Below are 15,638 nucleotides of genomic sequence, written 5' to 3'. Positions count from 1 at the left end.
AAGCTACCTTTTATTTTCCAGCAGCAAGGAAGCAACGAGTTTCAACTGGATTGTGTGAACTGAGAATATTCTGTTTCCTCACTTGGATAAAAGAAAAGGTGGCAAAGCGTTGTTACAGTGCACTCCAGCATCACTACACCTACTGTATATAAAGCACTGACCAGCTGGTCTGTCAAGACGCCCAGTGAGAGAAGCAGAGAAGTGCTGAGTTTCTTAAAACAAAAGCCATCTGCTGTTCACAAAACTGATAAAGACAAACAACAATTCAATAAGGTCTGGCATGGAAAACAGCCCTGGACCCAGTTCTAATGACTTTAAATTGGTAAATAAAATTTTGAGCACACGTCTAATTACATTTGTAGGAGGCTACTGAGGACAATGAACTCTACAAAAACTCAAAAACAAACTGCGCTCTGTCCAGGACACATGGATACGAGGAGAGGGGAGGAGAAAAGAGGGATGTGAGGTTCTGACAGCAAAGGGAGAGTCAATATCCCTTTGAGAGGCACAGGGTCAGCTTAAAGATCTCTGACTATAACTGAGACCTGCAAAGGTGATAGAAAAAACAAAGACAGAGACACACAACATTAGATAGAGCAACTGTTGGAAGAACATAATCTAAAACCTTGTGAACCTTAAGTTAAAATTTATACACCAGTGCTCTTACAAACAAAACAAAATAAGTTTAAAAAATGGCAGGTTATTAGAATTTATTTTGTCCATCAAATATGTCCTATAGTCAAGAGAGAGCTACAGAGGTCATTAAATATTTGGAACAGACACTGACTGCTCCTTTGTCATTATACTTGGGAGAAATCCCAGATAAACTGATGGCACAGGATGAATCCTTTTTAGTTTTGGCGGCAAACAAGAAAGCCATCGTGTAAAAATGGCTGCGAGCCCTCCAACCTGGGACAACTGGGCAGCAACTGTCAATATAATAATCCAACTGTAGCTGTCCTCCCTCCGTCAACACTGATCATTTTCAGGACAATTTTAAGTAATATTCAGCAGTCTTAGCAAACTAACTGACAAGTGAGTGAATGCTCCCATGATTTACCTTCATGAGAGAAGATTCAAACACCAGCAGCTCTGATAAATCATTTAATTAGTGCTTATCCAAAACAAAAACATGACAACTTTTCCACCAGCTCATATGTAAAACCTTTTTAGCAATATTTTGACTTTTTCGGTTTAAATTTCAAAACAGATGGATAGAAAGATACCAAGCCACCAAGTGCCTTTAAAACAGTCAGTGAATCCTCTCTGTGAGGAACGACTTGTGAGATGCTGCACGTTGTAAACAAGCATCAAAGTCCGAGGCTGAAAAGTGAAGCCAACACTGAAGAAACCAAAAGCTGCAGTTCCACTAATGACCACTAGAGTCTGGCTCCAACAGTGAGTCAATCCCCATAGACTCCCATGTTAAAATGTCCAACTTTACAGCAGAAATAAACATGTTTACATTTACAACTGCTACAAAAACTGTTTTAGTCTCTAGAGCTAATTTCCTCCTTCATGACACCTGTTTATATAACTCACCTGTTTACATTTTATTAAGGCTTAAAGTTATGGAGAACTGAGGGCGTGGCCTCTTGAACAGGAGGTTGCCTCACAGTTAGCTAGTTGCTAGCTGTCTGCTCGGTGTCACCTCAGCTAGTTGGAGTCGCTGAACATGAGCTCTCTGTGTTTGTGGTGCTGGTTCTTCTGGATGATTCTTCATGTAAATATCGGACAGATAATTTGACTTGTTGGTTAATTGACCAACAGTACATGAGGAAGTCTGTGCTCCTGTTTTTGTGAAGTTCTACTATTATTTTATTTATATGTTAGCACTAATTAGCAGGTATTGGTGTCTGTGCTCACCTTACCTAACTTGTTAGCTTAGCTTGTTAACTAGCTAATTAGCCAGCAAATGAGTTAGCCTTGGGTTAGCCTTTGAGCAAGACAGCCAGCTGTGCTAATGATGCTAACTGGAGTGTTTGCTTGCCAGACTTATTAAACCACCATGCACCGAAGTTTTAGCTCCACACACGCCACTCCTCTTTGCCCATTTTTGGATTAGGTGGGAGTTAGGTGGAGTCAGACACTGCCAAGATGGCAACGGTGGAGCAGCTCACTCTTCAAGAGCCTATGGTTGAGGTCACTGAGGCTACACCCATCTTTATATACAGTCTATAGTTGCTAACTGCACCTAAACCAGGGGTCGCATTAAATCATACAGTTGTGTTTTTATTTCTACATGTGTCAGATACAGAGGTGTAAATAAGACAACTGTGAACTCTGTGTGCTTTGTGCTATGCTACACTAAGAACAACCACAGACAAACTCTGGACACACACAGATTAAATTGATGTCAACGTTGTTATCTGACTCTGAGGTGGGACCGTGTTTTTCTTATTTTCAGCCAACAGTGAGTTATTTGACTGTCAAGACTCTGATATCTAAAAAGTTAGAGGGACTGCGTCTTTTGTGCACAGCACAATCGGCCACTAGTATTCGAGTGCATACGGCAGCTGGTGGAACAGTGAGCAGGAGAGAAAAGGCTCCATAATATTCAAATTGTAAGCTAATTAACAGCTCCTAACTGTAGCTTAGATCCTTCAATATCCATAATGCATCTCAACAGTATCTTTCATTAGACCATCCATGCCCTTTCAATTAATTGAATTTCTTATCTTAGTTTATTTTAAAGACACAGCAGGCTCTCTTTTAAAAGTTTCTCAAGCCAAAATAACCCAGAATAACCCTGATGACATCATCAGGGTCATCACTTCTCAGCAGTAGCCTATGTAATGGATCACAACACATTATAACACAGGCTGGTTGTATGCAGACATAAACACATTTTCAGGTGTTTTTATGTGTATTTCAACAACTATGACTGAACCCATGAAACATGAATAACTGGTGAATAAACAGTTAATGAATGTTGATAACACAGTGTTAGGTGTTAGTTTTAACAACTTTAAAGTGCCTGTGAACGAACCGCACACTTTATAGCACACTAGTCCCGTGGAATAGCATATCATTATATGTTATTATATGTTATTATAACTGATTTATTCTGTTTAGAAAACAGCTTCACCTCAAGGTTTATTTAGTGGGAATTTCACATGTGTGGTGTCAGGGGTTACCAGGTCAACTGCGTTATCAAGGCCAACAAGTACATTAATAAACACTGAACTACAGTGTTATAGACCATGTATTAGAGCTGCTAGATAAAGAAAATGGAAAATATTGTGTGAGAGGCTCCTTGTATTTGTGGAACACGGATGAAGGAAATGGTCATTATGGGGTTTTGCACAGATTTCATATGTTACTGAGACACTGACTGAACTGTTGTGGACTCATAAACACACAGAGTTCATGTGTTCCTCCTCAGAAGTCCTGATGATGACAGTGTGTGTGTGTGTGTGTGTGTGTGTGTGTGTGTGTGTGTGTGTGTGTGTGTGTGTTATCACTACAGCACTGTAGCCCTGCTGTTTATATGCTGGTACTCTGGCCCCATGAGTCCTGACTGTAGTCCACATCCCTGACTGCACAGAGAGCAAGCCACCAAATTAGCCATGGTTGCTAGTATGTGCGTGTGTGTGTGTGTGTGTGCACGTGTGTTTGTGCATAAGTGTGTGTGTGTGTGTGTGTGTGTGTGTGTGTGCGCGCGCGCGCGCTCGTGTGTGTTTATTAGCCTACTTACGGGATGCTGAGGCTGCAGCGCTGGAGGTGCTGATGCTGCCACACAGGACTGGCAGCAACAACAGCGCAGTCACATAAGACATCTTCCCAGAAAATCCACACGATCGAAGACAATAGAGCGGGTCCAGGCGGGTCTCGGTGCAGGGCTGCTGTCTGTTGTTCCGGTGATACACAGCCGAGACGCTGCTTTCTTCTTTATTAGCAGCGAGAGCAAAAAGCAATGGCTGTCCGCCCGCTGAGCCCTGCGCGTATTGTCTCCCCTCCTCTCCCTCTCCTATCAGCCTGCCCAGCGGCACTCCAGCGGGGTTTCACCAGCAACCTCCGGGACCAGCCTGTGAACGGAACGCGGTTGTGCTGCGGGCCGGGCCTCGGGCTCCAGGTGCATGGTCAGACAGACAGACAGGGGCTGTCTAACCACAGAACTGCCGGACTAATCAATACACCCCCGGTCTCTGCCGCACTTGGTACGGTCCTGTATGTATCCCTAACAATGCAGGGCTCCTTGAGACGAGGGGGGGGGGGCAGAACGGCCTGAAGGGTCCGCACCAGAGAACACAAAGCTCAGTCTGTGTCATTTATGAGATATGGAAGTCAACAGAATAGAACAGAAAAGAATAGAACAGGGCAGAATAGAATAGATCTGGACAGAAAAGAGTAGAATAGAATAGAACAGAATAGAATAGAACAGGACAGAATAAAACAGAATAGAACACAACAGAATAGAACAGGGCAGAATAGGACAGAATAAAACAGGACAGAATAGAACAGAACAGAATAGAATAGAACAGAAAAGAATAGAACAGAACAGAATAGAGCAGAACAGGACAGAATAGAACACAACAGAATAGAACAGAATAAAACAGAACAGAATAGAACAGGACAGAACAGGATGTCTTACCCACAGGGGCTTTACATCTAAATCTCAGTATAAAGATACCACACATTAAAAAAACATCAGCAGGCATGAAATAAGAATCAATATGAAAAATCTATCCTGGACCTTTGATGCAGGTTATTGGTAGTCGTCCGGCCCTACAGCAGCACCTCAAGGAAGCAGATCAAATCCACTAAGATCTCAGGTCTCCACTGGGCCCAGTTTGAGGACTGTAGCTAACACTGGAGCAGGGTATCTATGAAACATTAAAACACTTGTTTTAACACCACTACCATCATTTCCATCATGACTGTCTTCACGAACCCAAGACATGGACTGTTTTTTTCCCCTCCCAACCTGAAGGAGGTGCTACCAGCTCCCAGCATCCTCAGGAGCAGCTTCTTCCCTGCAGCTGTCACCATGGTGAATCCTCCCATCAGCCCCCGCTCCACATACACCATCCACATCCCTAAAGACACAAAGGCACACATCCACAAACAACTATCTAGCTTTAGTCTTCATTTCACACACACACACACACACACACACACACACACACACTCTCTCTCTCTCTCTCTCTCTCTCCTCTGAACTGTGAACCTCATACTGTTTAGTTGATGCTGCTGTCTTTATTTTCACTTCCCGTGATCCATCACACAAACCTGACTCCTCTCTGTACTGTATGTTACATAAGGACACTGGTTCTGTCCACACTGTACATATTATTGTTCTATTACTTACATATCATAGCTGCATGAATTCATACCGTACATATTTCCGCCTCTGCGCCGGCGTCAGCTGTGGCCTCCGTTCCTCAATCCATACGTACCAGAGGTTCAGCTGATGTGTTCGGTCAGTGGCTGGTAGGGGCTGACACAGGATTTGTGAACCACGCTTGAGTTCCATGGGATTTTGTCTTTGTCATGGCAGAAACCCAGCTCATACAACTGTAAAGGACTCGTATATCATTTAATCAGTAGGTCATTAAAAGACACTGATGAACATCTTCAGATTGTCACTTTAAGTCGGCCATGGGGGCAGCACAGCCTAAACATAGAGGATGGATGCAGAGGTCAGAGGTGAGGGGGTGAGATGTTTTTCTGTGACGCTGTCTACAGAGGTAAAGGACAGCCGTCCTTTCCAGCTGTTGTCTGGTTTTCCAGCTGTGGAGGGAACTGTGTGACTGGTGATGTATGAGTGTCTGACTCGGGGGGGCTGAGAGTGTGAACTGAAGGGAACGAGAAGCCGGAGAATGAGCTGGCTCTTGTGGAACCCAGGGCCGCGAACTGTATGGAGAATGAACTGGTTGGTGCAGATCTGCTTATTGTTCATTCTGCACATTTGTGTCTTGGCTTATGTACAGTAACTTCCTGTTTATATATTTACACAACATTTACAACATTAGAAAGGCCCTGTCTGCCTACACCATGTAAGTTCACCGCCCTGCCTTTCGTCTTCTGTGGTCCCCACTGTCAATTCCTGTTGTCCCTCCTCTTTGTATTATTCTCCATAATCCAGTATTTTTGTTATCAACAATATCATATCTGCGCTCACTTTGTTGATATATTGATTGTCATTGTAGAAGGAGGAAATGTAAGGAGACAGGAAGTGACATGTGACAGTTGGAATGAAAATACTTTACGAATTACTATAAATACTCACTATGTCTAAAAATATAAAGAAAAAGAGAACAAACAGTGAATACCATGGAAACATGTGAACAAGGGCCTGTAAAAACAGCTGTGTAGTGACCTTCTGTGTCTGTGGAGGAGCTTTGACAAACCAAAAAAAAATAACCCTGATGATGTCATGATGATGTGAACAGGGTTATCTCAGCTTGGGTAACTTTATAAATACAAGAAAAAACCTGCATCATAAACTGGACAGATGAAAGACTGAAAGGCGTTTATCAGTCAGGATGGGGCTAAACTAGAAACACTACCCAGCTGCATCATGGGACATGTAGGACGCAGGGGTTTTGGAGCTTAAAAGGCAAAATATATCTGCCACTGACTCTTTGACTGACTTTGACTCTTTTCTGATAGAAGTACAACACTACATATGAATATGACACGATCATTTAAAAAGATATACATTTCTAATACGTTTTTGGTGTAACCAAAATCACCAATAAGTTATCACTGCACTTTCAGTGCTGTTGCTATGCTGTTTAAAAGAGCCTGTTTATTTGACTCACACTGTATATCATTATTTCATGTTGTTTCTCCGGACCTGACCACTATGATTCACCAGAAAAATGTGCTTGGCTGACAGGAAGCTGCTCCAGATGTTCTGTCAGAAAAGGGAAACGCTCATATCGTTCGTCCAAGCCCATAAACCACGACAGCAGAGGGACGGATAGATCCCATAAAAGGACAGATGTCACAGGGGAACGGTTTGTCATGTTTATTGAAAGGATATGATACATTTCATTTTAAAGCACTTGGACAAATATATCTCTGCAAACATGTACACAGAATCAACAAGATGGGACCAGGAGCAGGTCTGAAGAAGAAATGCACACAGGAATATGGACTAAAGCTCCTCATGAAAAAATGGCCTTTAACAGTGACAGATTAATGTCTGTGTCCTTCCGCCTCCACTCTCGTATCAGTAAAAGTTCCTGCTGGGGAGTGGGGGGGTTAAATAATGCTCAGTGAAAACTTTGTGGGATGATTTGAAAGACTTATGTCTTCAGTAGGAACTAATGGGACCATGTGTTTGTTATGGAGAGGAGGACACGAGTTCCAGGTAAAAACCTCCTGAATGACTGAATAGCTGACTGCAATGGCGGTGAAGACAACAACTCCCATGATCCCACAATATCACCAAACTCCATCTTGTGGTATTGTTTTGATTGACGGCAAAAATTTCCATATTGGTAAAATTTTCAATTTTCAATGGATGACCAGTTTTCAGGGAATGACCAGACTCACACTATATCCACATATGAACAACAGCAGAATCACTCTGTAGCTGTGTACAGTAGCTTACAGAGCTGATGATGTATGTATGTATAAAATAAAATAAAAACATGTATAAAAACACACACAAGCCTAAGCATGTAACCTTTTCAAATAAGGGTTTCTTATGAATACTAAAAACACAGCATGATAAAAGCTGATAAAAGTTCAATCTGAGAAATAGAAGATTTAAGTGACGCAGTCTTCATACTGATACACTTCCTATATCTAATGAAGTTAATGATTAAAGAAGAATTGATTGTTTACAACTGATTATCTGACAGGAAGTAAAGTTCTGATCCCCAGCCGAAGATCACAAATAAACTGAACTTTCTTATTTAGAAAAGAGCTTAATCAGAAAATAACAGTTTGTTGTCACAGCTTCAGTTTTTCCTTGAAAAGCTGTTAATGCATGTATTTATAAATCCTAACAAACTGTAATCCACACTTATGCCAGAGAATATGAATTTAAATTGCATGTGATTGTCCAGTGTGTGTGTGTGTGTGTGTGTGTACCATATAGCAAACTAAATCAAGCCCATACTTGGGCCACATGCTTGTTTCATTTTGGCCCAATATACACCCAATTCACCGGCCCGAATCTGGCCCATATACAGCATGGCTGTAAGATGCTACTTCCACATCTGGATCAATTCTGTTGCGCACAAAGAAAGACTCTGCCCAGATGTGGAAGTGTATGGGCCAGACTTGGGCCGAGCACCCAGGTATATGTTGGACCAGAAGTTTCATTTTGCTATCTGGGGTGTGTGTGTGTGTATATATGCGTGTGTGTGTGTGTGTGTGTGTGTGTGTGTGTGTGTCTGTCTGTCTAGTATTCAGAGTGTGGTGTCCTCTGTGATGTGGTGAGTTTTGACATTGCTGTGTTGTGGTGTGCATGTGATTGTACAGTATGTTGGACCAGAAGTTTCATTTTGCTATCTGGGCTGTGTGTGTGTGTGTGTGTGTGTGTGTGTGTGTGTGTGTGTGTGTGTCTGAATACTACAAAGTGAGGACATACAAAAACATTTTTGTGTCCTCACAAAGACAGATAGTACAAGAATGTGTGTGAATCTCTCTCTAGTACTCAGTGTGGTATCCTCTGTGATGTGGTAAGTTTTTACATTGTTGTGGTGTACATATAATTGTACAGTGCGTGTGTGTGTGTGTGTGTGTAAGTTGTGGACTTGTAAATGCTTAAATGCTACATAGTGAGGACCAACAAAGCATTTACCTAAATATTGAGGACATTTTTGTTTTAGGGTTAGAATTAGGTTTATGTGGGCACCAGGGAATGCATTATGTCAATGAGTGTGCTCACAAAGATTGAAGTACAAGAATGTGTGTGTCTCCTTCTAGTACTAATAGTGGTAATAGCCCTCTGTGATTTGGTAAGTTTTTACATTGCATGTGATTGTATAGTGTGTGTGTGTGTGTGTGTGTGTGTGTGTGTGTGTGTGTCTAGTAGTCAGAGTATGGTGTCCTCTGTGATGTGCTCCTGGTGCTCTGGCTGCTCAGGCTGATGTGTCTCTTCAGACAGGGGATGTTCTTGGCTACCAGCCGTCTGAAGTGGCTCTGGAACTTCTTCCCCACAAATGTATAAAACACAGGACTGATGCAGCAGTACAGATAGGCTATGTTCCGGGTCACATACAGGGCGTAGTCCAAGCGCTCCGTGTCTGAACATGTGTAGTCGTCGTTACTGGTGCTGGAGATCTGTAAGGCTTTAAGGAGGATGACGATGTTGTAGGGTGTCCAGCAGGCGAAGAAGGTGAAGATGATGACAAATATAAGCTTGATGGCGCGGCACTTCTCCTTCATGCGGGTGGACATGATGCGGACAGTGATGCTGATGTAGCAGTACATCACCATGAAGAGAGGGAGGAGGAAGAAGAGCAGGAATTGTTGGTAATAAGTGACTAGTTCCCAGCGGTCCATGGTGCTGGCGGAGTATCCGGACTCCTCGCACAGCAGCCCATTGAACTGATCCTTCCACACATTTCTGAGAACCAGCTCTTTCACACTCGCTACAATACTGATGCCCCAAACTATCACAGACGCAATGATGGCGTACACCTTCTTCCTGTTCTTGGCAGCTGCCACTGCATGCACCACTGCAAGGTATCTATCAAATGTCATTAGCGTGAGGAAGAGGATGGAGCTGTAGAAGCCGATGAAGTAGGCGCTGCTGACCATCTTGCACAGAGCCATGCCAAAAATCCACTCAGACAGATGGTACGTCGCCCAGAAGGGAAGGCTGATGGCGAAGAGGAAGTTGGAGAGGACCAAATTCAGGAGGAAAATGTTTGTCACCGTGTGGAGCTTCTCATACTTGCAGATGATGAAGAGGACAAGCCCATTGCCAAGGTAACTCAGGAGGAAGTTGACATAGTAGAAAACTGGGATGAATCTCGCACCAAACTTGTTGACATCCATCTTTGAGCAGAGCTTGACAGTCTTGCCGACCACGTAGTTCGGGTCAGTCGTGTCGGTATCGTTGGTACCGAAGAGATCAAAGAAAGCCTTGTAATCGTCTTGGTCATAGCTGATACTCATGGTTGCAGTTTTACCTGTGGCACAGAGATGTGAAAGGCCTAGGTCAGTCTATTTGCTGCTAATAATAATAACACCCGTCACTATTTGCACCCACACTTTGAGAAACACACTTTGATCTAGAGTAGCCTCTAAGGTAGGGTGACCAGATGTCCACATTTTCCGGGGCCGGCCAAAAACGGGAACTGACCCCTAACTTACTTACTTACTTACTCTTAACTTACTAACAAGGTGGGCTGAATGCTAGCTATAGCAGCTTCAGAAGTGAAGGTAAAACCATCAAAATAGATTCATCCAATTTTTGTTGTCTCTAGGCAGAGAAAAGGTTAGCTGGCTCACCCATTGGTTAGGCGTTCATCAGTGAAATAACAAAAACATACCCAAAGCCCCCCAACCTGAACTTGAAAAACTTTTTATGTTAGAAGTTGCCAGACTGTCTACAATATTCAGAACCTGGAATACTTTTATGCACAACACTTTAACTATTTTGATCTGCGGACCCTTACGTACTAAATATAAATAATGAGGAATACATAGACAATCAGACTTCACAACTGCCTCAAAGGTAGGTTCTCGATGTTTTATCAGTCATCCTTCACCATAATTTATTACAGTGTAACAGTTACTGTCTGTTGGGAATATTCCCCTTTTTATTTTATATTTATTAGATATTTTAATGATGTATTGAGTGCTGAACTGGAAATGTCCCCGGTCAAACGCAGCCTCTGATGGAGGTGGCTCCTGAATTGGGACACAGCTTCAGTCTGTTCCCTTTCAGATACTCAGGATTGGAATAAGCCGGAAGGTTTTCTATCTCGTATTGATGAGCTGGATTTGTGACCGTGCTGTGTTTTACCCGTAGAAATTAAGAGGAGCAGCTGTTACATGATGAACACTTAGAGTCTTCTTATGAAATAACTTAATGATTCATGTCTGTTCCATCATCTTATGTTGATTTTTTCTTGTTAGGTCCTCAAAACAGAGAAGAGAAACTGCTTAGTTCAGCAGCAAAAAAAAACTCCTAACTCTCTCAACTGGTGTGCAATACTTGTTCCCAGAAATGACTCAGTTTCATCTTAACAGGGGTGAGTCTTATATTCTTTACCTCTGAACTTAAAGAGTAGGCTAGACTCTCTGAGGAGTATCAGATCACCAACCCTGAGATTAATGTCTTTCCTACTCTGTTAACACCATCGCTACATCCAAAGTGTCAATGAAATGGGAAAAACAAAACATGGGTCACCTCTACAACATGCTAGCCCATCAATATTGCTGTAGGTTGATGGTCAGATTTGTGCCCAGTGTTTATACCCAATATTTCCCAAACTGTGCACTCCACTCCGCTCTTCTTCTTTGCAAGATGCACATCACGTTTGCCTCATTAAAACTCCTGCCCTATCGCTCTCAGCTTTTATAGTTGGTACAGTTTTTGGAAATATTCAATTTCACCATTGGTTTGTCCCAATGGCAAATATTCTATCACTGCAGGCAGACAGACATCATGGAGAATACCTCTGAGGGCACTTTGAAGCTGCTGCAGTGAGGAGAGGCACCCTGCAAACACTCCAGCCTGCTGCAGCAGACTGCATCACATCTGAAAAACTGTCACAAAAGCTGCAGTAAATCTGACCCAGAGTGCTGAGGTCAAAGATAAGCCACAGTAATGACAGCAGAGGGCTACCATGTTGTAATCTTGATCAGTGGTGTCCACCTTTGTTGCTGTGCAGCAGGTGTGAAATAATAAGCTCCAAATTAATTTTTTCAGTATTTTCAGTGACTATCTGATGGTTACCACATGTAACCAGGGCTGAAAAAATAATATGACCACTGCTGCTTTTTTGCTGTTTTGTTGTCAGTTTTTTGGCAAAACGGTGCATAGCTGTGAATTTTGCACTCATTTGCATAAAGTTGAAGATTTTAGACCATTTTTCCAATGGGGCCACCGTCAGTGGGTCTTTACTGTTTAATGGGGTCACACAGCACAGTGACATATGCAGGGCTGGAATCCTGGTACATAGCGACCGCGACCCTACAGGCTAATGGTGAAGCTGCCCTAGCTTGCATGCTAACCGTTAATTCACTAGTCAGCCTTCAGGTCATATTTATTTCCTGTCTAATATTCTGCTTACTTCTGTTTCTGCTTATATTCTGCTTACCTCCTGGCATTTTTTTCACCCTTGTGCAGAATTCTTCCATTAAAAAGTAATTGAATATGGAAATAAATCTCTCAGAGCTCATTAGCCTAGCTTTGCTACTAATGGGACAATAAAGTTGATTAAGTTCATTTAAAAGACTAAAAAGTGAATGGTGCAACACAGCTAGTAAAGATAGCCTCCTTTATTTTGGACTCTCCAGCTCTCTGTCAGCTTGCCACGCTATTGGTCAACAGCTCTAATGTCAAAGTTCATCAAAGTTGAATTCTGCATGGATCATTTGTGTGAATCACTGTGATGCCAGTTGAATTCATTCATTTCACTGTGATATTTCACAGTTTTAAATCCTGGTGTGAGGCAGCGTGGTGTGTCACTTTAAAGTCTGTACGAGGTCGTAATAGGAGACAGGAAGTAGTTCTTCACTCTCCTCTGTGCAGTTTGTCTGATGGAAGCAGCACTTCTGTTGTAGCCCTCAGAAAGCTGTGAGTTTATTTTCTTCTACAACTGTTTGACATTGTATATTCATTTATGGTTTTTATCATAGAGATAATTATTCTGGCACATGATGAGGTTGTGCTGTTTTTGTAGTTGATTTTTTTTTTTTTCATGACAGCACTCAGTGAACCATTTTGAGGATTTATGATAAGTTGCTAAGTAGATGCAATAATTAGATTTATTCACATTTCATGGGTTCTTCCACAGATTCAGTCTAATCTATCTGCGCTGTGAGTTAATGTGAAGGAGCACAGACGCTCATTTCCTGTCCCTGACTTGTTGCATCATCATCTTCAGTATTTTTCTTTTTTTCTTTTTTTTTGCTTTGTGTTTCTATATAGTATTAATGCAGATGTAAATTTTGATAATAAATATACATGTTTTCCCTTTGTGATGAGCAATCAAATCTGTTTTTATTATTTATATTAATATTTATGTACCTTATAAAACTTGTTACCTATCAGGATTCCTTCTTTTCAGTCAAACCACAGTGAATAGTATATTTTTGACCTAAAGTGCATTTTTTGATTTTATTAAAAGGTGGAGTTAGTTAATGATTTTTGTCCTAAATTCTAACAGATCAATGGAGTTTAATCAGTATTTAAAATCAGATTTTCCTTCATTTACACATTGCTACTGCAATTTATGAAGACTAGAAGAAATCTTCAGATTATAAATAAGACTCCTGAAAACTTGACACTATTCACTCATGTTAAGTGCTGTGTTGGTGTTTGCCTTAAGTTGTAATAATTAGATTAATCAGTGCTTTATAGTGATTTATAATGAACTACAGATGTGTAGTTTTCACTGTTCCTGTTACTCTTCACAGTTCTGCAGTTTGACATTAGCTGCTAAACCATGACTTTAGTTTGAATCACTCAACAAACTGATGGAGTCATTTCCAGGTGATCAAAAACAATACAAAACACTTGTGAGACATGCTTGAGTCATCGCAGTATTTTCAATGAAAGTTCATCTCACCACAACTCCTTTATCTTATCTCATAAAAACATGCATTTTAAAGGGACAAATCAACTTCACCACGAATTTCAGAGATTAAAATGCCACAGTATCAGACAAGCACTAACTAAATTATACACATGTACATCTCATAATACAGATGAATGTAAAACAAACAAACAAATTCCCATTACTTTTAAAGTCACTGTCATTAAGGATAAATGAACTCACCAGTGGATCTTAGTGGGTGTGCAGCAGCAGCAGCAGCAGCAGCAGCAGCAGTACAACAAGTGACTTGGGCTGTTCACTGCAGCTGATTAAGTTGGTGAAGGGGCTGTCCTAAACCAGACGAGTGTATACACAAGTACAAGGTTCCTGTGGTAGTTAAATGATATCAGTGACAGTCAGCAACCACATAGACATCAGCTGTCTGTTGGCTACAACCACTGTTGATGTAAAAGTTCATATTTGACGCTATTTGAAGTGTTGATTCATGAGAAGATATATTTGTGGTTTTAAGAACGAAAAGTGACCCAATAAAACTACAGTAAAGATTACACTCAGAGAAACTAAATCCTGCAAGGTTGGATGGTGGGTCCGGGTGGGCGGGGCCTGGGGCATGGCTGAGGGCAGTGACTGTTTTGTTGTGACATCACAAAGTTGCAGAAGTCCTGACGGCTGGTTTTAAGGCTCAGTTTCTGAATACAGGCTGTGTGCATTTCTCTGTGGACTGAGGCTTTGATACTTTCACAGTATTAATATAGAAGCTAGACCTGATCTATAATCAAACAACACATGGACATCTACCTTTAGACTCTATGGGACCTTCAATCAGTTGTTTTGAGAGCCTCGGTTAATTGAAGGAAACATGCATTTCTGGATCTGGATCCTCTTTTTCTTGAATCTTTTCCCTTTGAAACAGTTAAAGACAATTTACTTATCTGGGCTGGTGTCCTCCTCTAAATGCCGAACTCTAATTTAAAAACAACTTTTGTGTTCAGTCAGACAAGCTGAGGAAAAATATTGATCTCTGGATTTCTTTGTCTCTTCCTCTTACAGGGTGTGTAAATGTGATAAAAATGGTTCATGTATTTGTGTCAAAATATTCCAATACAAAAAAAACCACTTCTATAACAATTGTGTTTGCTTGGGGTATAAAACCCAACATATCTCCTAGACTGTATTAATATAGAACCTAGATCTGCTTTATAATTAAAGAACACATTGACATCTACCTTTATACTATATGCTATAAGCTGTTACACAGCAAACAGGCCTTTCATCATGTGGTACAATCTGAAAAATAAGATTTAATTTGTTTCTTTACTACTTAAAATAAGTGTTGTCTTCTGTGTAATAACGTTGACTATACTGCTATAATATTTCTCCACGTAGGAGCTGCCTGTTTTATTTGTCATATTCCACACCAACTCCAGGCAATTATATATTTTCTTCAGAGAGAGGAAATTTAAGAGCATTATAAGATAAGAATCACCAAATAGTTTGACAGTTTAGCAATAAGGGCTTATTGTGAGGAAAAGTGCTCAACTTCTCGCTAAAAATGAAAGAGATCTTATCTGATACAGTTTCCTTTACTCTTCCTCTTTACTACCTCTTGGTATTTCAGTTCTCCTTCCTGCTCTTCTGAAACCAGAAAGAGAGAGAGGGCATATTTGGTTAAAGTCTGCAGTCTGCCCCTGCCTCCAGTATGGGTACGTTTACAGGGAAAAGCAGCCCATGGTTAACAGGTGGTGGAAGCTGCAGTCGCCCCCACATGGCCTCCAATGGAAGGAGGGAAGAGTCCTGGGGTGAACATGATTGGAGGCCTGGGTAGTGGCCTTGGTAGCAAAATGGAGGGCTGGGGGGGGGGGGGGGGGGGGGGGTGTCTGGGTGGTCTGAAGGGTATTTCCAGAGCAGTGACTGCATGTATTCTTTGATCTGAGGTGG

At 41.5% G+C, this 15,638-nt stretch overlaps 2 protein-coding genes across 2 annotated transcripts in view; both read right to left on the bottom strand.

Annotated features, from left to right (window-relative positions):
• cntnap2b (contactin associated protein 2b) overlaps positions 1-4,148 on the bottom strand; it is a 34,600-nt gene extending 30,452 nt beyond the window's left edge. Inside the window, exon 1 of the mRNA XM_056392235.1 lies at positions 3,698-4,148. Within this exon, the coding sequence (XP_056248210.1) occupies positions 3,698-3,779 (82 nt within the window). The 5' untranslated portion in view covers positions 3,780-4,148. The remainder of the gene's footprint in view (positions 1-3,697) is intronic.
• A 2,813-nt stretch (positions 4,149-6,961) lies between these two features.
• On the bottom strand, positions 6,962-13,991 carry ccr12a (chemokine (C-C motif) receptor 12a). Its single transcript, XM_056392546.1, has 2 exons — positions 13,923-13,991; positions 6,962-10,100 (listed from the first exon to the last, which is right to left on the bottom strand). Exon 2 carries the CDS (start codon positions 10,084-10,086, stop codon positions 8,992-8,994), a length of 1,095 nt encoding a protein of 364 aa, XP_056248521.1. The 5' UTR covers positions 10,087-10,100; positions 13,923-13,991; the 3' UTR covers positions 6,962-8,991.
• Between the last annotated feature and the right edge of the window lie 1,647 nt (positions 13,992-15,638).

Source organism: Seriola aureovittata, chromosome 12 (genome assembly GCF_021018895.1).
Source record: "Seriola aureovittata isolate HTS-2021-v1 ecotype China chromosome 12, ASM2101889v1, whole genome shotgun sequence".
Classification (NCBI taxonomy): domain Eukaryota; kingdom Metazoa; phylum Chordata; class Actinopteri; order Carangiformes; family Carangidae; genus Seriola; species Seriola aureovittata.
This window is presented reverse-complemented; position numbering and strand designations above follow the sequence as displayed.

Coding starts and splice junctions, on each gene's coding strand:
- ccr12a (XM_056392546.1), bottom strand. CDS start 10,086: ATGAGTATCAGCTATGACCAAGACGATTACAAGGCTTTCTTTGATCTC.